This window comes from Clavelina lepadiformis, chromosome 7, assembly GCF_947623445.1.
Source record: "Clavelina lepadiformis chromosome 7, kaClaLepa1.1, whole genome shotgun sequence".
NCBI classification, from domain to species: domain Eukaryota; kingdom Metazoa; phylum Chordata; class Ascidiacea; order Aplousobranchia; family Clavelinidae; genus Clavelina; species Clavelina lepadiformis.
In genome coordinates this window covers 18,260,042-18,284,556 of record NC_135246.1, presented here as the reverse complement: position 1 = coordinate 18,284,556, position 24,515 = coordinate 18,260,042, and the positions used below count along the sequence as shown (strand labels likewise).

Sequence of the window (24,515 nt, the reverse complement as noted above, 5' to 3'; positions counted from 1 at the left end):
AGAGCTGATATGTGTCGACATATATTTATTAAGCTTAAATTAATTCAAATAAAACAATGGCAGTAGCATCATTCATTTAAAAGGCTATAGCCCTATACACTAGAATCCGATAAATAAATCCATTTGCGTATTAAATTCGATTTGCTGTGGGACGGAACTGTTACATTGAAATAATGGAATGCTAATGAATCCAAAATTCGCTTTATAAATCTGTTCATAACCATTTTTTTGAAATAATTTAACGAAATCTCAATGAATTGAATGTTTCCAAACTGGGATTATAGTTTGTTGTGTTATCAATCTCCTTGATAAATAAATATTGTGCAATGTACCATATTAAAATATGTGTTCTTCTTTTTATATAAGTTAGTGTACTCATTTTTTATTGTGACGGATAATAAATCCAAAATCGCTTAGGACGGATGTGGATTTATTAAGCGGATTCTACTGTACTTTGATTTCTATCTCATAAATTCAAAACACTGCGAAAAAATCGTTAATTGTAACACCCAAAAGCGAGTTGATTCATCCGCGATCAATTTTGCCTTCAGGTCATATTAGTACAGAGAGGCAAGCACGCAGCATATAGTGATGTGATATTGAAATAGGTTGCCTACAGAATCGCAAAATTTAGTTCACGAACTATGCGTCAGATAGAAAAAGTAACAGCGCCAAAAAGATATAGAGCAAAGTTGTTGTTGTTGCGAATGGCAACCATTAAAAGTCAACTTTAGTTTACAAAACGACGCCGTCACAAGTTTATTGCGTCAAAGGCTTTAATTCATCAGTATAGCCAGAAAAAAGTCAGGGCATTTGTAGGCAATTTTGTCTAAACCACTGTGGTGAAAGCACTGTGTTGTACCGGTAGAAAGTTTTATAATTGTTCTCAAATTTTTTTTTGCACCAACAATGGCGAAATCTCACTTTAATTTGCGATTGAAATTAGATTAAAATAACCTCAACTATAGAATTTAAAAGCTTAATGTTTATTACTTTATATTTGTTGAATTGTGATTGTTCAAGACAGTGTTGATGAGATCAAGTAAACAGATAGCAAGAATAGTTGTTTGTTAAATTCACATTAAAGATTTTAGGTCTACTTAGAAAAGCTAATTTGTTTTAGCTTACTAAAACAAAATAATAGCATCGCGGATAACGTAGACCTAATGCGGGTATATTACGTTGTCTGAACAAACATAACAACAGTCAAAACTTTACAGTAATTGGCAACTGGATGACGACAGCAAGCTTTGTCTGTTACAGTAGTTATACATCTCTTAAGAAGGAAGTGATAATTTCATGGTATGCAATAATTTGATTTTAGCTATTTTTAGGGTTTTATTGAAGTTACACTTGGATTATCTTGTAGTAACATTTAAGTTAAGTTAACAAGTGACCTGTGAAAAATTGTTTCAAACAAACGATTTTTCCAGTAAAATAATAATGACAACCTTTAAAAATTATGTATTCACGTTCTGCTTATTCCAAAACGCCATCATTTTGACAACTGCGCCCATTCACTTCTGGTCACATCCTACACTAATACGCATGAAGTGACTGCTTTCATTGCGTAATACCTTGTCAAACCGGTCAAATCGGCCCCAGAGGTTTAGAACTAGTATATGGCCAGGACCGCTATAATTTGGTGTCAATTCAGATACTTAGCCAGTGACAAGAATTTGACAGGCGGGTAAATACAAATAAGAGGACTCTAGACTGGATTGTAAAGAGCAAACAGGCAATGCAGTACAGCAATTTCTTAATGTTAATGTCACTGTTATATTTACATTTCGCTTGAAGTGTGGCTTGCTATTTGTAGGATTTGTATTTAGAACGTTAGCTGCAATTAAATTACGTTTCATAAAATCAAGGCAGATATTTCAGATCGGAAATATTGAAGCATGCGTCACAATGACGCAGAAAAGCAAACATTTTCCTATCGCGATTACATCGATCTTATTAAGCTTCGTCGCGTGTAATGCGCTTCTTCATTACCGCGAACAAAACGAGGTAGGAACATATTACCAAGTTAAGCTTGCATCTAAGCACGTCTGTGCTTGACTGCTGTGCTGAACAAACTAACTTTGGTAATAAATTTACCAACTTGTTTTCAAGATAGATCCAAACACTTTGCTAAATTTTATTCTAATTCAAAGGATTTTTAAGACTTTCGAACATATACTTACGCTTTCGTGTGCAACCCAGGTAAGAAGTCTCTCTACCGGAGAGAACATAAGCGAGGGCACCGTGATAGATGAATCCAATTCAGTGGAACATAAAGATGAAAAGGAGGTTTACCAAACTTTCATGAAAGTAATGGAGAGATTGCAGATGGAAAGAAAGGCAACCTTGGATAGAAACTGCGGGCGTCACTTTGCAGCATGTGATGTTAAACAAAGCAAACCAAATTTGAGAAATCTTTACTCCAGCAGATATAAAGTAAGGAGTGTTTAAATCTGATTCAACCCTGAACAGCTTAAATCGACTTTTTGCTTATTCATTCTCTTATAACCCAACCGCTTATCTTAAACAACAACCTACTTCTGTGAAATATTCACTTTGTTAACGTTTTGCATATATTAAGTCAGATATAGGTCTACCTGTATCTCTGGTCCCCTTATAGGCAGCAATGTCTCTGATGCCCGCAATTTGATCATAGCTTGTTTACACCAAAATATAACCTACTTAATGCATGACTTAATATAGTATTTGACGGCATTGATTGACGCTATTTTTTCCTACCTATTTATAGTTTTCAGTCTGCGACATTCAGAAATGTGGCAGCTCAAGTTTGCTCCAAGCGATCCTCATCATGGAAGGTTATTACACCGTCAATGATTATTTCGCGCGAAGGATTGGAGGAAAGAAAGTCATACAATTTGGCAAGAGTCACATCAGGATCGGATCATCGGGGAATGACACAGAAAGCAAAAACAATTGGGAGAATGGACTGAAGGTAAAAGCACTCAGGTGTACGACAAACCGACGTTTAATGAAATGGTAGATTTAATAATAAACTTTCTAAACCAACACGACTACACCTCAATAAATCTGTTTCAAGGAGCCGCTTAATATATGTGACAGCTTGTATACGTTGCTACGTCAATCATAGTGTGACGTTACTAATATTTCTGACATCATGCAGGGCAGCTTAAACTTGTACCAAAAGTCGCTGACAACAAACATTTTTAACAAAGCAGGTCCGCAAAAGTCTATAAATTACGTACCTTGTTTCAGCAAAAGATATAAGAATATGTACAAAACATTAATTCTTTGCATTACAAACACAGGTGGTTCTTGTTCGCCATCCTTTTCACAGATTAGTTTCAGCCTACAACGACAAGATGCTGGGTCCTTCTGAATACTATGCTCCTCTGTCCAAGGAGATAAATCGACGATACCGGTCTCTACGTCATAAAGTATCCGAACGCACAGCGCCCGACAGCGGACGCGCGACATTTGAAGACTTTGTCAACTTTCTGGTAAATTCTTCGAACAAGGACATGCATTGGGAAAGGTTCGAAGTCATCTGCGGTCCTTGCTTTCACCATTATGACGTCATAGCGAAATTCGAGACGCTGGAGCAGGATGTGACGTACCTGGAAAATGTTCTGAAGATTTCCGATGAGCACAAGACAATATTTTTTCCATCACGGGAAAGACGAACAAACGATGAAAAGGTGGAGGGATATTTCAGTGACTTGTCAAAGGAATTGCAAATGAAAATATACGAAAAGTATAAACGCGATTTCGAAATCTTTGGATACGAAAAACCATCTTGGCTTTGTTCCGTTTAATTCATTTCAGGCAGTTTTGTGCAAGCATGTAACTTATTTATCGCATTTACTTGCCAACATTCTCTCTAAACGCAAAGAGCATCATAGAATATTAGCCTATCTAGGCTGGCAGATATAGGCTAGTTTCTGCGAGACGAATGCAGTCATACTTGTTTGTACAGTAGACAATGCAATGTGTAGTATACACTCACCATAAATCATCACCTCAAAGCATCTTTTTGCCACGTTTTTGTTAGATAAAATTTATCGTATTACTAACATTACTGTAACTTAGCCAATGTTTTATATACGTCAATCAGTTTGCGTTATTCTTAAATGTGGCTGATAAATAAAATAATTTACCATAAAAATAATTAGAGCTAATAAAAACAGCTCTTGCCTTTTAAGCAGCACCTTCAAACAAAAACAAACATTAATCACCGAAAATACATGCAAGCAACCATGCCATAAGTACAATATACTTTAAGTAAATGTTATTGTAAAAACAAAGTAAGATGGTAACGATGGGAAGAATAAGAGAGACATTAATATTTTACGCTTCTCTACTCTATGTATAATCTGGCGGTTTCTGTGATAAACGCAAAGTTGTTTTAAACATTGTTCATGAATCGTTTTGCTCAAGAAATATCACCAAAAGGCGTTTTCAGGCTTTTCGATCGTTTTTTTTTTAAAGCACCATATTTTTCGTATTGTATTGCAACAAAGGACATTTGTTGGTTGGGATTCGCGACAATGAAATCGTTTAAAATGCGCTATTTTCCCTTCATTGTGCGCCAACAAAAAGACAAGCGCAATTGCATTGTGAAGGACATATTGTTCAGGACAACGTTATTTCAGCAGATCCTTTTTGCTGAAACTGTGTCAGCAGGGTTACATAATAAAAGCGATTGTGAACGTCACACAGCTGCTGAAATCGCTAAAAATGTTCTGAAGCGATGAGAATGTCCTTTAAGACAAGTGCAAAAGGTTGTTACATGAGTATACGCCAGATGAAAGGCTGTTAAGCTATAAGATAATATATATAAGATATAAGCTTCGTGTGTACGGATGCATCTTGATCTTGAACCTTACCCATGATTCGTACAGCATCCACATTCTGTGTCGGCTGAAAGGTAATTGATGCAGAAGGCCATTTGCTAGTAAAAAGTTCGTAGCACAAAGGCTGATTATTCATGCAGTTCTATCGAACGTGATTTCTTTCAGTCACAAATTATTGAATATGTTGCAAACTCCAACTATTACTTTCATAAAAGTGTAAAAGGGCTGTACTTAACCAAACAGGTGCTTTGGTGTCTTTAAAATGAAAAACTTCATTAAAATGGCACATGGCGGTAGTCGATAGAAATACTGAAGGTGAGATCAGCAACTATAACATTTGTTTTACCTCACCAAGTAAAGGAAGAGCGAAGAAGAAAAACAATTCCAACATCACGACAACACAATGCTTGAGGCTACGTGCTGTCATGTGTATTCGATTCAACTTAGTCTACTTGGTGTAAGCGACTTGACTTGGATAATGCAGCATATACAAATGCATGTTGTGTGCGGCCAAGTAATTGACTGAAGTTAATGGCAATTTTTTAACGGTTAATAACGTTATTACTATTTGACTTACGGCATTGCCGATTTGGTAAAACAGAAAAACCTGACTTGCAAACAAAAAAACAAACATGAAAGTCAACAAGTATCTTCATTCACGAACCAGAGCATCGAACTCAGTGACTTAAAAATATCTCTGGCGAAATTTGCTAAAATGGTCAAGATTGCGACTTCACTGGTTCATCGACAGAGAAAAAGACTGAAGCATACAGACAGAATGAACTACCGCAATTAACTGCCGGTATATGGATTAGTAAAAATGTTGGATTACAAAAGATGACTGAAAAACAATCCTCCGAAGAAAACGGCAAATATATGCTGATGTATTTATTTTTAAGAGGAACAATGACTTGAGGTAACTTAGCAATTAGAGATTTCTTTAGTTTGGACAAAATTATTGCAGTAAAAGTTTCGCACAATGTTTTAAGTAACCATGATTTTCGTAGCTTTCAACCACTGCTTAGCATTAAAGGGCGTAAGTGAAGTGGCACTCTTTCTGGGGCAGGAATAACTTAAGTTTTCTGAAATCAAACTTTAAAACTTTATGGATGTCATATTTCAAATATAGTGTGCAAGAATCAATTGAAAATTGCCTTCTTAGTTATTATGGTAATTCTGATTACCATAATCCCCATTTACTCTATTATTTCGTCGTTATTCCATCCAAATTCCGTTCAGCGATACGCCGCGTAGTGGTAAGCTAGCGAATTCAATATTCCGCTAAATGTCGTACTAGAACAACTGGACAAGATGAAGTTATTTTTGTCAAAGTTTGGTTTCAGTTACAAAGAAGTGCAAAGTGCAACTAAAACGTATATTTGCAATAAACAGCTCCAGTTGCAGAAAATAAACTGATCCAGAAGTAGCTGTAGTTAAATTCAAAGAATTGTATTTCGTAAACGTGTTGCTATGCAAAAACTATCAGAGCATTGATTTAAAAACGCATGCAACCTTTTAACATGCACTTTTGCCAAATAACTAACTTTTGGAGGGGTTTAAAGATAGTTTGTTTGTATCATGATGTCAATATCAATTGATTTCGCTTGTTTTTTTCTTCAAACTTTCTTCTAATATCTTTCTTTACTTTTCTGTTTCAAGTTTTACTGCATTTTATTTTAAAACTCTGTTGATGCCACTACAATAGAATTTAAAGTTTTCGAAAAGAGCAACCAATTGTTTAAGTTGGGAAAAGTTGGAAAAAAATGTTTCAAATGTGAGCAAGTTTTGACGAGTACATGGGGTAAGATAATTTAGGGCCCAAGGCAAAAGATTAAAAAAGAACACCACAAGGTTAGATAAAAAGTTCACAACGACGACGTAGCAAACCTCTCCATGACGTAAAAAAAACTCGTTATAAAACCATCCAATTACGTTGGGGAGACCAGAGGAGTCTTCGGCGCCGAATTTATTGGCCACACGCTGTTTCTGGCTTAGACCCGAGCCATCAAAATCTGGCCTAGATGGTATCGACGATAAAAAACAAACATGAAAAGTTTCTGTTGTACAGAAAACAAGAAATTCGTCCTTTCAAAATGTTTAAGATTAAGTTTTAAGAGATAATGGATACTTGCAGGGTCTAATAAGTTCCTTCTTTTATGCTCAAATATTGAACAACGTGGATTGATAACGTTCAAATAAAACTATCGATTTCATGCTGTATGCAATCGAAATTACGTGATATCAAGCACAAAAGAAACAGAAACCGCCTGTTGCCTTAACACAGTGGAGCGTCTTAATTTAGCTCTGTATTTCTCGAAATACAACGAGAGCAGCTCTAAGTTCATTCCCAGCCAATATCATACCATCAGGAGTAATCAAAACAAGGGTGACGTAGTTATGAGGCAAAGTAACAGAATCCACATTGTCTCGGTAGGCCGCAAAAATAACACTCCAGGCTCCACGTTCACCGATGCAGACGTTTGGATTGGCATGGCGTGGACCTAATGACAATAAACTCGACGCCGTCAGGTCGTTTGAAGTTCGAATCATTTAAACTTTTATGATTTCAAACCAGGGAAATATACCTCAAGGCTTAAGTGAAACTAGAAGGGTTTTTACGGTATAGACAGTGCTTTAAAATTCAACATTTCCTGCTCTTCTTAAAATGCTTCCTGTATATTTTTCTGCTTTCAATTTCAACGGGTGTTCTCATTAGGCCAACGCAGAATTCAAGCATTGACCGAACATTTTAACAAAATATATTACTTGGTAAGTCGTAAAATGAGCTTTGGCAAAATAACTTTGGTTCAACACAGCGCATTACGAGTGTCTAAGATGCGCGGTAATGTATAAGTTTACATGGAAAAAACTTTGCACTTTCCCTTTTTGGGCAATGCTAGGGACCAAACGATATATCGGCAACTATGTCATAAAAATTTAAACATAATTGTACATTTTGGCATCTGTGGTAGCTTTAATATCTATATTCGGAAAAAAAACGAAGACCATTGCGCTGTTTAAACAAGAAATTAAAACATTTTTATGAAAAGACGACAGTTAGCTTTCGTACACGGATAAATATTATCATTAGTGCTCAACACAATGGCTTCTGTTCGACCTATCAACGGCATAATAGCAGTGGAGGGCTTTCTGACAGCGGTGCCGGGGATAGCAATTTATATTCTAACCAACACGCCTAATTCTATGTTTATTTAAAGCGCAGAGCCCCTATTAAACATTCGAATAATAAATGGGAACGCCCTAACCCAACCATTCGCAATGAAGCGTGACCGTTTCAACGTATATGAGCCTTTGTGGTCATGGCAACGGTGTCAAGCGAAATGAGGTGTAATCAAGGAGGTCGATAAAAGTAACCCTCGAAAACAGCAGCTAAATTTCAAGTGAAAAATGTGGAAAACCGTAGCTCACAGTTTTTCATAATCAAAGCCTTTTGAAGTAGATTTTTGTCAAAGACAAAGACATTACTTACGCAAAAATGGGGCCGTCATGTTACGTCACCCTTGGCTTCATGCCAGTTATAACATGGATCGCGGAAATGAATTGACCGAACTTAATTGAAGTTAAAAGGAACCGACCAAACCAAAATCAACCCTGTACGAAATGGGGTAAAGTTAGGTTGATGAAACGCGTTTGATAAACCGGAAACTCCACCTTCCCAATAAACATATAACTTACGCCGTGTATACGTGGCAATGCCTGTCTTGCGATGAAACGCATTTTATTGCAAATAAATTCTGTATACATCATAGACGTTTAGCTATTCTTTGTAGTTACGGTCTATCGTAAATAAAATTGTTTGAGGGAATTTTGACCCAAGATCCTAACCTTTGTGTAAATCTTTATACCCGGTCACACTTACCGTCTTTTTATCAGATACAAAGTGCTTTGTCGCGCACTTTATTCATCAGGGAGGGCGCATTGAAATTATGAATACCCTTTTAATAGCGCATGAATTGTGTGCGCTCTTTAAGGCAAGTATTGGCGATAAACAAAAATTTACAAGGTCCGAATAAAAAGGCAATTGTTTGACAAGAATAACGTTTGTTAAGACATAAAGGACCAACATCTTTTCATGTCTATACAACCACCTTAAAGAAGCAATTCGGAAAAACTACAAGGCATTATAGCTTCGACAAGACAGGCGTACACTTGTACCAGTTTTGGAAAAGCTTCATCGAGTCTGTGGATTAAAAATTTTCATAAAATGTTACACCAGTGCACTAAGGGCAAGTACCGGCGTCAATTTGATGCGAGCTTGGCTTGGATACTCCCGGGAATGTACGGCAGCAGAAAAAAAGGTGTTTACAGCCTATAAGGTGACCGAAAGTTTGACGAAGGTACGCGAAAATGAGCGTGTTATGCTGACACAGCGTTTCCCTATCATTCGATTCGTGATTCAAGTAAGTAAAGTTCGTCTGTTATTTTCGTTCAACATCTCGTGCAACTTAAATGTTAACTCTCCGGTTGAACTCGTACTTTGAGTGTCGTTTCATGGAGTAATTACTTTCTACGTGCTTTCCAATTAAGGACCTCGTGTAAAAATTTTCCAACCGATTCCCAACCACGTGATTCTTGAATTTTCCACGCTTGACTGCGCTTGTGAAAAAACTGACTCGTGGCTTGAAACATTAAAAGCAAAGCGGTCTGAATTAAAACAGGATGTGGACCCATAATAAACAGACGGGTTGACGTCGCCCATAACGCCGTGTTTGTTGTTTTAGGGGGCATGACGCCCGCGAGCGCGCGACCCTGATTGGATATTTCTGCGTGGGGTCGTCATGCCAGGGTGAAAGCGTAAACATGGAAATCTAAAATAAAACAAAACCGCTTCAAAAAATATTATCACAGCGAGAGTTCCACAAACACAATGATGGGCGAAAAGTATGCGGAGTATAATTCAAAATATTGTTGAATTCCAACGAGTCATAGCATCTTCCAGTCTTGTACGAACGCTTTAGAAATGTTCCCCTAGAAGAAAAAGATACTTTTACAACGTTTGTCTTATGCCGTTCAAGAGACATTTGAATTAAGGGTAAAATTAAATCTGTCCTGGAGCACACATTCGCTTCCTTTGTCTCATTAATTTACAAGTCGTCTCTATTTCACAAGCGCCTGGGACCTTTAATGTGGTAGGCGAGGTGTAATAGAGTATGTGAATAAAGAATATACCCGCTCTCGCTAACCAGTTAATGGATTGGTTGCCAGTTTTCCCACAAAACACGTTTTATTCATTAACCGAGCCACTAAGTTACCAACAGGTAGGAGCTCCTTGTTCCCGCATGACGTTATAAACATAAATACAACGGCTATCAGGTTGCTGGAAGAACTCCATGTAACGCGATCTATCTTTAGCCAGCTAGCCGCAACCGCCGCAAAATTCAGGCTCTCGATCAAACGCTTGGTTGAGATAGGTGAATATTGAGTTCCTGACCAATGCCACATGGCCATCTTCGGTTTAAATAGAAACCTATATATAGCCTATCCCAATATTTGTAAAATTGAAATTAAAGCAAGAGATATCAGTAACTTGACTTATGTTAAGAGCTGCAAATTAAATTGTTTGTATACGTCATGATAGCTATAATTTGGGATTGTAACTTTCGCTTGCTAAAATGCATTTTGTGAAGAAAGTGTTTATCTTTCTATCAAAATGAACTTTACAAACTCATGGCAGGGAGCGCTAAACGCAGGTTAGACGTCATGAATTATGACGCAAATTGCAAAAAGTCCACCAATAAAAGTATTCCAGCGGGCGAGGTAAAATCTGTAGCAATTCACGTGATCGCAACTCTACCCAGCTGTAGATTTCGTCGCAATTAATCTTCAGTAGCGGGGTCGGGGCCTTTGAGACAAAGCCTGGTCTGAAAGCGTCATTCTTATGTCGGTTAGGTAACCCGAGCACTGAAAAGTTACCTGGACGTTAATAAAGCCGGTAAGGCTAAACCGGGCGATCAAAAAGCGTTGGAAATTGGACCTGGCGTCTTGTTGTTGATTAGATCGGAAAACAAAGCAAATTGAAATGTGCTTTAATCAAAAGCCATGTACTCTCTTGTTTTCATCTCGATCTCACGACAAAATGTATGGGAAACGAAGTTTGAAACACGACCCGACATAGCACTAAATGTCGCGATCTTCGACAACAAAAGCGGCCGGCGCGTGAAACTTTCTCGGGATTTGGAATGAGATACCGCGGAGCTGTTTGTAAACTCGATCCTTAGTCATGGAAAAGTTTGCAAACACAGGAACGGTGGCAAAGAACGGACGTTCCGCGATCACGGTTTTAATTACACTTCGAATCTTTCCGAAACGATTTAAAAGTCGAGGAATCCCATTGACAGATCCGGCGAAAACATGGCTCTAAACCGCGCAACTAATGCTCTACAAATTGATGCGATTTAATCCCATTTAGGGATGGAGGCGAGAGTACACAACGACGTCCCGACTCCACGGCCCAAGCTTGACGCGAATTTTGCTTAAAAACGTCATTTCCAAAGCAACACCTGCACAATATAATTGCGAATTATTAAGACATGTGCATTGTGATGGCTTATATGACGGGTCAAGCGAAATGTAAATGAGCATGTTTAATTAAAACGTCGTTAGTAATGACAACTCTTGAATCTAAAACGTCCCGCCTTCAAAATTGACTTTTCCGATAAATTGTCTTAGATAACCGTGCGCATTCATGAAACAGCAAACATCACGTTGATCGCGTGCTCTGGCCCCACAATCGAGAAGGGTTCCCCTCTGCAAGGACAAGACCCAAGCGTGGGCACCTGGATACGCGCTTCACGACATGACGTCACTTTTATTGAAAATTGAAACGTCATTAAGAGGGATTAAGGTCAAAGGGACGTCAATAGAATTTATGTGCGTTTAGCTGCACAACAGTTAAATCCATTGCACAAGTCGACCAGATGAACATCAGACAGACTCCACGTGATATCAATTTATTATAAAAAGGAATTTAGGACAACCAACAAAGAAACATGTTTTATTCTTTAGCTTTCAGGCTTGATATGTTTCAAGTTTTCGTTTTTTTTTAAAGTTTAAATGATATTATTTAATAACGGAAGCTGGTATACGAACTGTTAAAATACTTAAAACAAAAAATGCGTTCAACAATTTTAAAACCTTTCACGAAAATAGTTTTACTTTTCAAAGCTTATTACACCACAGGTCAAACTTCCTAATAAGGTCATCGAACCGTTCTTGTTTCGTTGTGCTGGTGTAATCACATCGCCAGATATGACAGAAACTCAATGAAAATTCGAACATACGATCTTTATGTATTACATAGGTTCTGATTGCGAAATTGCTTGCTGTATCGAATCACGCTCGCCAACGGTCCAACAAACGTCGGCATCAACTGATCGACAAAGGCCTATCTTGTGACGTCAATAGTTGAAGTGACGGATCGGAGGAAGGGCTTGGGATGGCTTCGCGTCTGGAGAAGTGGTGCTGTGAGGTAGGTGGGTGCAAAAAGGATCTTGTTTCATGCAACCCGGCGCACGAACTAAACCGGGTCGTTTGATGAAGTTTCAAGACGTTAGCTCGAAATAAAGCAACGTAAACGCGATCACTGAATACTTTTATTTATCGATTGGGGAAATGCGGACACACAGCGACTCTTTTGAGGATTCCAATTAACAGAAACGGCAAACTTAACGCTTCATTAGAGGGGGTTTAATCCGCCATTTTTTGCGCCAGATCGACTGCCACCAGCTTATTTTGAAGAAGCGTTTTGTCCGCATTATGTCTTAATGACTGCATAACAGTCGCACGCGAAATACATGGGCACTTGCGCAATATTTTACGCAATCGATTGCGTAATTTTCCCACATTTAGAGGTAGCGGCGACGACAATGGAATTAGCCCGGCGAGATTTGGCTTCATTCTACGAGTCGGTAAATCGAATCCCGAGCGCGAATTCGGACGGAAAACGGAGACGTGACCCGAATTTGAACGAGGAGTTTTACTACAATCGCCACCATAAAACAGTGAACCTAACAGCAGGATATCGGGAACGGTTCTAACTCGCCGAACGCAAAGTTTCCAAACATTGGAAAAATTGAAATTACGTTCTTGTCTTTGGCGCCCTGCTGGTAGCGGCCTAAGCTACTTCGAAGAGGCCGGCTACAAATCTTCAAATAAATATTCTTTGAATGACTTGAGCAGAAGCATAAATGTCTTTAGGATCATGATCTTACACAGAACGCGCGGCGGAGATCTCGGCTTCATTGGAAGCAGTTATGATCAAAACGTAGTATCTTGAAGAGCGATTGAATCCCTTTCCTTTATTGAGAGAAGCCGTAAGTGCGCCGGTCGTTATATTGTTAGAACTTCCCTAACAATGAGCATATTGTTGTCTCTATTGTAATGCGCCACCCGTTCCATTATGACGAAATAATAAGTGCCGTCTTATGAACTTACGAACACGATTTTTATTTAAAAATCCTATTGACAGTGGCTAAGTACGCTCTTCAAAAGTTACAACACTTTTATGTAGAAAGTAAATAAACAAGGCTTTGTTACATATTTCAACGAGGGGATTCACCCGTCTTCTGCAAGAAACAATTGAAATTGTTTGCTTTCAAAACGTCATAAACAATCACAAACGAAAGACCTTTGATAACCAAAAGTTCTTCAGGGTTTTCTTAGTATTACTTCCATCGATAGGTAGCGCACTTTGTTAGTGTTAAAAGTAACGAAATTACCTGACATTGCTGTCAACATGAAAAAAGGTAAAGGTATTTGCGTGTTAACACATGCATACAATTTACATTCTTTCAACGTCCAATGAACAAGCACCCAAGTTAACAAAAAAAACCACCAAGAATGGTAGTTGCTGGTTTAGACCTTGGTAGCACTTGCACGGACAAATTATGGCATTCCAATTCGCGTCACATCCAACTTTCAAACAGGTTCAGAGCTACCAATTAGACGAGACAGTTTTCCAAGCTAATATCGCGTATGCCAATGGAGGAAAACATGACCGATATTAAAGAGTCGTCAAGTGTGGTTGTTATTCTAGAACAGCGTATCGCGTTATAATAACTCGATTCGTCATAACATTGCGTGCGACGAAGCGACCTGACAGGACTTGCCATCGAATCGGCTTAAAACTAAATTCCATGTTTCTCCAGCGCCTGTTGCGCTGGAAACACAACAAATTGCGACACGACGTGATCACTGCGGATATTTTCTTTCTTTGATGACGTAATATTTTTAAGATATACAAAGATTCTCAAAACGTATCTAGCGCTGCTATTTTTATTGCTTTTAACCAAACATGTCAAGTTTTTTTCAAAGTCTTTGCTTTTTAAGGAGATAAAGGTTTGTTTATTATGGAACGATAAGACCATTTAATGGTTTAATAGGATTACAACTCAATAGAGGAAGCAATTGTGATGTGCAAGATTGAAAGTAAACCCTGTCTTTGCGCGGGCATGTAGCGATTTTGTGGCGAATTGAAATAACATAGTGAAGGAATCAAAATGCCAAAGCGCATCAAATTTCCAAACTGTAAGTAGTATTGTTTCAGGCGCGCTAATCAAGTGATCAAATCAAGATGATAACGGGTTGTTTCGAAATTTAAAAGCTTACTATTGTCAAGGTTCGACAACTATGCGCGCCGAATTTCCATAACACCTCCGCGTATTTTAAGACATCAACCTGCAGCGAAGTTGTTACTGCAAAATCGCTTTCTTGCCCCCCTTTCATGCCTTGAAAAATGTCAACACTGGATTTGTTTTCTGAGAAGACAATGCCTGTCAAACTGTCAATGTAGAACAGTTGATAAGAGTTACAGGTTAAGACGGAAAGAAAGAAAAACAACAAATAAAATTGTGAACTATCAGCGACTTAAAACAAACTGGTAGTGATGACAATTCGCAAAAGACGTGCAAGGCAAATCACTTTGCTTGTGTGCTTAAAAGCTTTACAATCATCAGGAGACACTAACACGGTACAGAGGCTGTGGTACAAAGTAGTTTGCAAATTTACATTACCTCTTGCACTTGTCTTCATGCGATAAACTTTAAAACCTAGACACTAGCCATGGTTAAAAAAATTCTTTTTCCAATCGAGGAAAACGCACTTTTATTGCGAAACATACGTTTTCAAGTTACAGACTTTTATCAAGTGAAGAACGTACAATTTGATACCGGTTGTGTGATGCAAACCGTCGACAAATCCAGCATGGTTTGTCATAGAAGAAATAGTGTGTACACTACACAGGTTTAGCGAAGTCTATTAGAAAAAATAATTTAGACGATATAATTACAATGTCCAGTTGAAAGATTATACTGAAAAATTTCTTTCGGAAATTCGTAGCAAATTGCGACTCGTTAAAATCACACAAAGGTAGCTATGAAAACAGAACAAAGTCAGAATAAATAGCAACTGAAGGTTTCATGATAAACAGCACTTAGCAAGGCGCCGACATATTTGATACGTATTTTCATTCCTTTCTATCCAGGCTAATTTATGCAAGTACGAAAGAATTGCTTTCTAAATAATGAGCTTTTTATTACTACTGGTAATAATTATTAACTGGTTGTGTATGATTTTAATAAACTAATTTTTTATTGGTTCGGTGTCAGTTAATTTGTTATACACTTTAAAGTTTCAATAAGCACAACCGAGTTTTAGCCGAATCCGAACCTGAATCCAATTTAGCTTTATGTAACCCGCATAGATGTGGCCTATATAGTCATGTCATTATGAATGGATAGAGGTAGTAAATTATTAAATTAGTCGCTTCATTGTGACATCACAAAGCGACGTTACGCTTGGAAGAAACCGGGATTTTGTCTCGTTTAATTCGTCTGATACAAAACGTGGCCTAAACCTCATGTTTTATTTAAAATTATTCCATAATTTGATGTCCTTGAGACCGATTATTTTGTCCTAATCACCAGCATCAAGCAAGCTCTAGATACATAACTAGTCGATAGGCTTTAAGCCCGCCTAAAAATCCTTTGAAAGCGGGACAAAAAATGTTTAAAAAAGCATAAAACTACTTGCTACTGGCAACATTTTTTTCCAATTTGTGCATCATTCAAACCCTCAATGAAAACTGACAGTCGACCCACAACGTTCTTTATAGGAATATTCTCAATGAATATGTAGACGCGTGGGACATGTTACAATACTTTGCCGCACAATTGCCACCGAAAGTGAGTCAGATATTGAAATGCACAAAAACGTTTCTTTCAAGGATGTCCTGTTACCACATAAAACCTGTTTGTGATGTCACACATGCCTTGATATCGGAGTAGCGGTTAGGTAGCAATATACGACACTTCAAAAGCCCACGCACTTTGTAAAGCACCGAATTCTGTCCCATTCGGGACGTAGCATCTGACTTGATGATTTGTTTTTGGTACTTGAAAAAAATTGCTGCTACACGAGTTTGTGATCGCTTGATAAAATTTGACACCCTGCTACATGGAAGACCCCGTGGGTTTCGTTGGGATATTTAAATTACCCTGGGTTCCAGTTTCCTTTCATTTTTGAATCACGAAAGGGGTTCGCACGATACCGGGGTACGTAACACGTGCGGCGTGGGCCCGCGCGAACAAAGACGAAATGCCCTTTTTCGGAAAAGTAAGGCTTTAGGGAACTTCTCCAAAACGTTCAGACTGTTTTGGTAAATTGGCAAATAGTTACAAACCAAAATTTATTTATCTAATTTTGTAAGACGTCTAAAATTTAACTTCAACTTAGGAACTTTGTGTCATAACATTTTTGAAAATAACCAACACGGTATACAAGGCTGCACATGGTGGAGTGTTTAAACTTATGATAATGATACGCTTTGTTGAAAAATGTAGGTTTACAGCCCTCCGCTGTGTTGTTGAAGCGACCCAAAAACGCGCGATGTTAGTGGGGTATAACAAACGGCAGAGAATTTGTCCAAAACGCGGTGACGACACGAAATGGAATCGTATCATTCGTCGCCACGGATTTAATATCTTCAAAATTGACTTTGCTAGACGATCGGATCGGAAGTTGTTTTCGCCGGCCAGCCGATGACAGGTGGCCGGAGGTAGACGAAAAAACAAGCCGATGTGCGGTTGTAATGAAGCAATACAGCGGGGATTAATCAAATATTATCAGGTAAAAATTACCGCAAAACAAATGAAAAACTAATCCCCAGTAGTAAGGGAAGCATTAGTTTTGCCGAAACCTTCTTAGTTCTTCCCAAACAAATGACGACTTGAAATCCCCGACCCATCTACCGGACACAACACAGCGCCCAGTTTCATAAAAAAGACGCGATAAAATTAGTCTAATACTACCGAGGCGGAGTAGGCGGGGTGTGTGGCGTAACACAGGTGGAACGGATGACCTGCAAGCAAGTATTTTGCAATTCGTGACGACACGTCGATATTTTTAAAAGGCGGTTATGATACGCTTGGTCGAAAATTACAAAAAAAAACATTTTCTCCCGAAATACGACCGCAAATTATCAGCACTGGAAAACTTACAGAAGTGTTTTCGCCATGTTGGTCAAACCAAGCATCCATTTTTTCTTGTGCAGTGTTAGGATGAGATGTACCTCATGATAACGGCAACTACCCACATTAAGTGGACCATGCATCTAGATTTGACAAAGAATCGACAAATTTTTCTGTTGCAAAAACATCACCATTCATGCTATAAGGTTACGCTGACTTTGAGGTTTTACGAAAGCGTTCTTAAACTTAAGTCCGATGTTACGCCGTTTTATGTGAACCATAGAAGGAAAGCGTCAGCAAGAAGCACTCTTCTCGGGGGCTGCGGCCGCGTTAGTCGAGAAGAGAAGGTTTAATAAGTTTGCCTGATCGCGTGTTTAGCTGGAGGTGAAGTGGCCGTAAGAAGTTGTTAAGTAAAGTGCTATGTTCTGGGTTTCGAACCGTTGATGCTCAACAAACTTTGATTAACGTACAGGGAACGAGAAATTAAATCGAAAAATTTTGGCTTGGATTAAAACTTCAAGATATTGACAGATATCTGCAAGTCTGAAAATCGTAGGCTTTGTGACTACGTTTCTCTACTACTGCACAAGTCCTGTGCATTTATGTTTTAAAATGTTGCCAATACAATTGTAGTAGTTAAGTAAAATGAAGTCACAAATAAGATTAGGTACAACAAAGCGTATTCCATGGTTTCTGCTGTCGAATACGAAGGTGAATTACTTATAGTGAATGTTTTTCGTTTATTTTAGAATTACCATAATTTATCTCAACGATTTTGGATTTCTGCTAATGTGCAAACTCACGTGGTTGCGTTTTGGGGGATTCTACCGTGATATAACAATCGACAACAAATTTGAATGAACAATTATCAATTGTGTGGTCGACAAAAGTTGATTCTTTCGCCAATTGACTAGTGTATGCCCATTCATTTCGGGCATTCATTCTCCCCGCGAAGTGCTTGTAAATGGCTCCCATCAATGAAAGCCAAAGCGAAAGAGGCATTGTGGATCCTCATTGTGCATTTGTGATGTCATAATCTACATTGTTAGCGTAGTAAGCGTGCTGTAGTGATTATGATGGATATTCTGTTTTAGGTTTCCCAGCTTTAAATGCGCCAGAATCGAAGGCAGTTAAAATTTCTCTACACCGTTAATCTAAATGGAAAGTTTACTCTGTTTTACAATGTGGGCTTGAAACTCTCTATGAGCTTCGTTTCGCGAAACGCTGAAATCTCGTATAAAAATTTTATTGCAAGAGAAATGCGTCATCGTTTTGCACGTTGGAAGAAAAACTACTAAACGCGACAAAAATTGAAACGAATGTTATCAGTAGCGGCCAAACTAAAACTCCGACCGAAAATCGCAGTCGACTTGGAATGCTTTCCAGCGACTGCACACATGGTCGTCTGCGCTTGTACAGTTGACTGGATTGTAAATAAGACAAGGTGCGCTACTGTTTATCATAGCATTAGAAATCGCATTATGCATTTAAGTTATCTGTTGTTATTCCAAAATGAGTTTGGTTATCTGCGACATTTATCGTGGTGCGAGATTTTCTCATTTTAGAAGGTCTGGTTTGGTAGGCGAGCGGGCGGGCGAACGCACGAGAAAAACGCAGCAACAGCGCTCGAGCGTCGGTTAGATAAAGTTTTTTTTACAAATCGGCTATGGCCAGTCAAATAAAGCCAGCGCTGAGAGAGAGAGAGGCTCATTCAGTTTGCTCGTCATTGTTCGAATCTTTTGAGTGCAGCCAACATTATTGTTCTCGAATTATGAGTGCGCAAACGCTTCTAGATAATTGTTAATAGTGGACAATCAATTGACAATTGTTAAGGCACAATGTTACAGCTATTGTCAAGCAGAACATCTTTAAACGAACGAAAGTTGTCGTAGTAAATAGAGATATTTGCAGAGTCTTAACAAACGCTTTAACAATAATTTAGAGAGAACTTCCTGGTTTAAGTTAATAATTATTTTGTTTGGATAATTTCTTGTAAAATATCAAATAAAAAAAGTAAATGTTGCCTTGTGTGAGAAGTTCTGCGCCTAAATTTGTTACAGGTTGGCGATCAAGCGACCTAAGATAAATTAATGAACAAACGCTGTGTCGTTGAATGACCGAGGTTGTTAATTCTTAAACGGCCATATTGTGTTTAGGTTTATATAACACAGTAGCCTAATTTGACGTCGTTATATTTAACAAGACGTATTTTTCTCTTCAGGTTTCGATATTTCAAACGCTTAAGAAAAAAACTTAAATTGCTGTTCAACAAAATCCCGACGAGTTTTGTTAAACATTTCTACCACAGTTAAGAAGATGTTAGCTGTGGATTCCTCAAACTGGATGCAGATCCCTTACCCCTCTTCTGTCGTTCCGCCAAACTCGCATCTTCCACCCCCACCGACGATGGCAGCTCCATCCGCGACCACTGCTTCCATGCCTCGCGAAGATATGAAATCCTACATCGGGGACGTCTCTACTGGCGGCGGGCAAATGACGCACTTGAGTTCGTCGATGATGAATCACGGCTCGGGCCCTATCCAAAACAACGCGTCCGCCAACTCGAAAGCGGCCCAAGAGCGAGTGAAAAGACCAATGAATGCTTTCATGGTAAGAAGATAATTTTTACAGTTTCTATTCAGTACGAATATAAAGTTAAAACCTAAAACGTTTTAAATTTAAATTAATAGCTAAAGATGTTACACCACGTCCAACGATATAGGCTAATTTAACACAAGTGGCATCAGTATATGTTGCTAGCAAAACATTGATAAAAGTATTATAGTGTTTGGCGATGGCGTTTCATTGAAACGTATTAAAATCGACATTTAAACGCAATCGTCTGATAAAATGTTAAAGTGAGTCGAATATGCGACGAAGGCAACATGGCACAAACGTCATTAAAAATCACATAAAATGGTTTAACGGCGCTGGTGCTAACCCTAACCATGCGTCAATGCTTTAAACCGGTCAAAATAATTTGCCTGCGCACAGCATTCGTCGCTAACAATACATCAATATTATAATTACCGTATCAAGTTTATATTTATGCTGCTTTCTTTAAAGCACGCTCGATATCGTGAAAAAACGAACCGATAATTTTGCGAGAAGACTGCTTCGGTTTGAGATAATATTTTTTTATTAGAACTTACTGATGGCCGAACTTATCATATTTGAAGTGGAGTATAGCAAACTATATGTAATAGTAAAATGTTAAAAACGTGTGCTTTAAGTTCAATTGGCAAACAGATCTATCGCTCGAACACTCGTTCGCCACTACGAATTTACGTAAATCCTGTCGTAAAAGTTCTGTCAGCTAGAAATACTGCGTACATCAAAACTTGGCAATGTCAACATGTTTAACGGGTTCGAAAAACTTCGCAAAACGTTCCAGACAAGTATTTCGAAAACTTGCATCGTTTGTGACGTTTACCAAGCAACTTCATTAATCCAACTCCTTGTTTTAAGCGAAATTCTGTCGCTGGTAATCGGCGGACAGGTGCACGCGAAGACACGGTGTGTGAGCCCGTATTTTCACCTGGAACGTTGGCTTTTGTTTTATTTACGAGGGGCGAAGGAGCATGTTTAATCTAACACGGATGAAAGTGTATGCCGCGATTATTTTAACAAAGTGTTCCATAATAACACAGAATGCGCTTTCGAAAATCGGGCCAAAAAGCGAAAAAATGGAAGGCGCTCAAATAGTATGGTTTTATCGAAAACTTATTAAACATTTCTCAAGCATGTAGCGAAAGGTAGTTGTGTCGTTTGCCAAGTCCAGATTTGGATTTTTCCGTTGTACCGGCCATTTTGTTTGCATTGTGGCGATGGTAGTTCCTTGACTTGATTTTATCGCGAAGTAAACGACTCCATATGATCGTTAGCACCTTAAGAGAATTCTATGAATCGAGATGGTTAGTTGTCGATTAATCGGTGCCTTCAGCTGAACACTAGATCCTCATAGGGGAGTTGCACTAGCAGAAAGCTTCTTCCACTTAACGCCTAGAGACATTACAACGTCATTGTGGACAATTAATCCGTAACTATTTCAAAACAAACAAAGGGGAAATTTAACCGGTCATCATTAACATGGTAGGCTAATTTATGCTACGTTTGTCTTCAGGTTTGGTCTCGCGGTCAACGTCGCAAAATGGCCCAGGAAAACCCCAAGATGCATAACTCGGAAATCTCGAAGCGACTTGGGGCGGAATGGAAGACACTTTCTGACGCCGACAAACGCCCTTTCATAGACGAGGCAAAACGGCTACGCGCTCTCCACATGAAGGAACATCCGGACTACAAATACAGGCCAAGGCGAAAGAAGCCTGTCCCCATGAAGAAGGACAACAAATTCATGGGAGTCCACGCCCCTGGGCCGGTAAACATGATGCAAGGATCTCCTGTTGCCGGACTTCCTGGAGGATCAAGCCGCAGTCACATCGACTACTCACACATAAACAGCTACTACGGTCACCAAATGCCGGACCAGATAAATTCGTACGGTAGTGCTGCAGGATTTGCTCATCCCGGCATGGCGAACTCCGGCGCACCCCAGAGGTATGATGTACCCATGTATTATCCAGGATACACTGCCCCCACCACACTACCCAGTATGAGTCAACTGGGCGCGCAACACGCAAATGGATACGCGCAGGCACCGTACTCTGTTGGATCGAACCCGGCATACAGCCTAGCCCAGGCCCATACGCCAGCTAATTCCATACAGAACATGTCGGCTGGACCCGGCAGCGCTGGTGTCCATTCTCCAGGAAACACAAGTCCAGGTGCTTCTTCCGCCACCTCTGCGGTCGCGTCTTCAGGAGGGAGTCCGCTGCACCAGATCTCCTCCATGCTACCGATCCACAGCACGGCTCATCTCCACACCGCGTCCCAGATTCCGCTCAACCAGATGTACCTTCCTCTTGGTGAGCAGCAGTCGTCTGCGCAGGTGACCCATGAGCCAGCGCACAGTCCGAACCTCTCACGCTTAAACGGGATGCAAGCGTCGCCCAATTACGCATCGCCTAGCGTACAAACAATGTCGATGCAATTACCGCCAATGTAACTCTGTAACGTCGAGGCGTAATAATGACTTTCACCGGTTGCGCCGTGGCCCCAACCAAAGCTGCTGGGTAGAGGCGTGGCGTTGATAGGCTGCACGCCCAAGACAATACATGGTTGTGATGACGCAACCTAGATTTACTGAGGTGTCCACATACTGAGTCTGTCTTACGATATCTATCTTTATTAGGTCATAATCGTATGTTTTATATGAAACAATTGAAGGACGGAGAGATATGTTTTTTGGTTGATGTAATATATTTAACAGCATTTTACTAACAAATCGTTAGATGTTACTAATACTATTCGACTGTGATTGTACATACAGCAGATGAAATAAGCAAGCAAGTCTATATGAAACGGCTCAGCAGTGCTGGCCACGTTTAACGAATTTCTATGATTTTCTTCTCACCTCGTTCCCTAAACACGGTTCAGCAACAAGCAGGCTAATGTGATTGTAACCGTTTGATTGTTTTGTTTCATTTTGTGTCTTTACGAGCCCAATCGCTACGCAGTGAGCGAGCATTGCTTTATATTTTTGCAAGCGGCACGTTTTTCTGGTATTTATTTCGTGACCTTGTTTGTAGTGATTATTATTAGTTGTACTTGAACTTAATAACGCGTGTTCACAGCACCCAAATATTGCAGTTAGGATACTTGTTGTACATACGATGCACAATTGGCGGTGGCCCGGTTTACATTTGGACGCAGAATGATTTGACTACATTATGATAACGATTTAGAAAAGTTCCAAAAATCTGATGGGTAATTTCATTCAGCTGCACTGGATTTAATTATATCTAAACCAAATTTCTCGAAATCTTCCAGGTCAATTTCCAACTGTTAGTTAAATTGCACGCCTTAGTACACCATTGGTCTCGCGAGTCTGATGTTTTTTTTTTACGTTTTATGAGTTCTAGTGTAAATACTCTACCCCCATTTACTCTTCATATAGAGCCAATGGCCCACTGTAGTTGATATCGATAACTGCGTTTGATCATTAGGTATTAAACGCTCATTCCATTATGTTGCTTGAGTTTATCTATTGGCAAACTCTTTAACGAACGTTTTAATTTTTATCGAGCAACCGGATTTGAATATTTTAAACACCACTGCATAACGTTTACATTTACAATTCCAGCTCATATTGCAACCACTTTATAATATTTATTCATTTGTCACTGTATTTTCTCATGTTAAAACGTACTGTATATTATAATATCAAGCGCCGGCAGTCTTGTATGTATACTTACTGTTTTGCACTCACACTGTTTGGAGTTCAAGCTTTGGCGCGCCGCGAAAACACAGGCGCATCCGTGTGAATATTGCAAGCGTTTTATTTGCTGTTGAACGGCCATTTCTAGCAAAACGTAGCGAAATAAAACCAAAGTGAGGAAACATTATTGTCATATTTTATCGCTGAGTGGCAATCAAGTACTGTACTTTAATTAAGGCGAGCCTCTTTCAGACGATGACAAGCATCTACGTCGAAATGGACCGTAAGCTTTGTTACATAAATTATCCACTAACATAAAAAGACAAAGAGGCATGTCTGTGAATTTGTCCACATTCTTGGTCCAAATTTGTTTATTGTAAGTATAAGACAATCTATCTTGGTCAAAGCTATAGAAACAGCGATTATTGGCTCAAAAAGGATTGTGACGACACAAGTAGCACGTAATTGCAAGCAGCTAACAACATTGATCGGTGGTGAATGATTTCCCATCGCAAGCTCGCATTTCCACAAAACATCAACAGAGTTGTCTAAACGACGAGGTCTAGCGTAGGTCAGACGAAAGGTGTCAAACGTAAGCATGTCTATAACGTAAAGACTTAACTCCTACTACAGAGTGATTTTATTATAGTTTTGTAACTAATTTCCGAGAAATGCGCAGTTTTTCACGCCACAAACGTTTGTAACGCATGCAAAAACAAAACTGTAAAAAAGAAGATTTAAGATTTGGGCCGGTGAACTTTTCGGGTGGATATGCCGGTATTTTTATCGAACAATCCCGTCGAAGCACGAATAAAAAAGGCAACCCACGGAATGGACACCGAGCAGTCTATTGCCGACAACATTGCGTTTGTTCCTTCCTTTCTTATTCAGTTAGCCGTGAAATCAAATTTGGTTTTA

General features: G+C 39.1%; 2 protein-coding genes across 3 annotated transcripts; both read left to right on the top strand.

Moving 5' to 3' along the window:
* The first annotated feature begins 581 nt into the window (after positions 1–581).
* On the top strand, positions 582–4,696 carry LOC143465961 (carbohydrate sulfotransferase 8-like). The gene is made up of 4 exons (XM_076964507.1): positions 582–2,010; positions 2,206–2,439; positions 2,753–2,956; positions 3,291–4,696. The coding sequence occupies exons 1-4, from the start codon at positions 1,912–1,914 to the stop codon at positions 3,795–3,797; spliced, it is 1,044 nt and encodes a 347-aa protein (XP_076820622.1). The 5' UTR covers positions 582–1,911; the 3' UTR covers positions 3,798–4,696.
* A 4,306-nt stretch (positions 4,697–9,002) lies between these two features.
* On the top strand, positions 9,003–23,779 carry LOC143464927 (uncharacterized). 2 transcript variants are annotated; one of them, XM_076962985.1, is made up of 4 exons: positions 9,003–9,193; positions 12,157–12,324; positions 19,542–19,930; positions 21,444–23,779. In XM_076962985.1, exons 3-4 carry the CDS (start codon positions 19,637–19,639, stop codon positions 22,383–22,385), a joined length of 1,236 nt encoding a protein of 411 aa, XP_076819100.1. In that variant the 5' UTR covers positions 9,003–9,193; positions 12,157–12,324; positions 19,542–19,636; the 3' UTR covers positions 22,386–23,779. The 2 variants fall into 2 exon arrangements, with proteins under 2 accessions (XP_076819100.1, XP_076819099.1); XM_076962984.1 differs by having other exon boundaries at positions 9,003–9,256.
* The last annotated feature ends 736 nt before the right edge of the window (positions 23,780–24,515 follow it).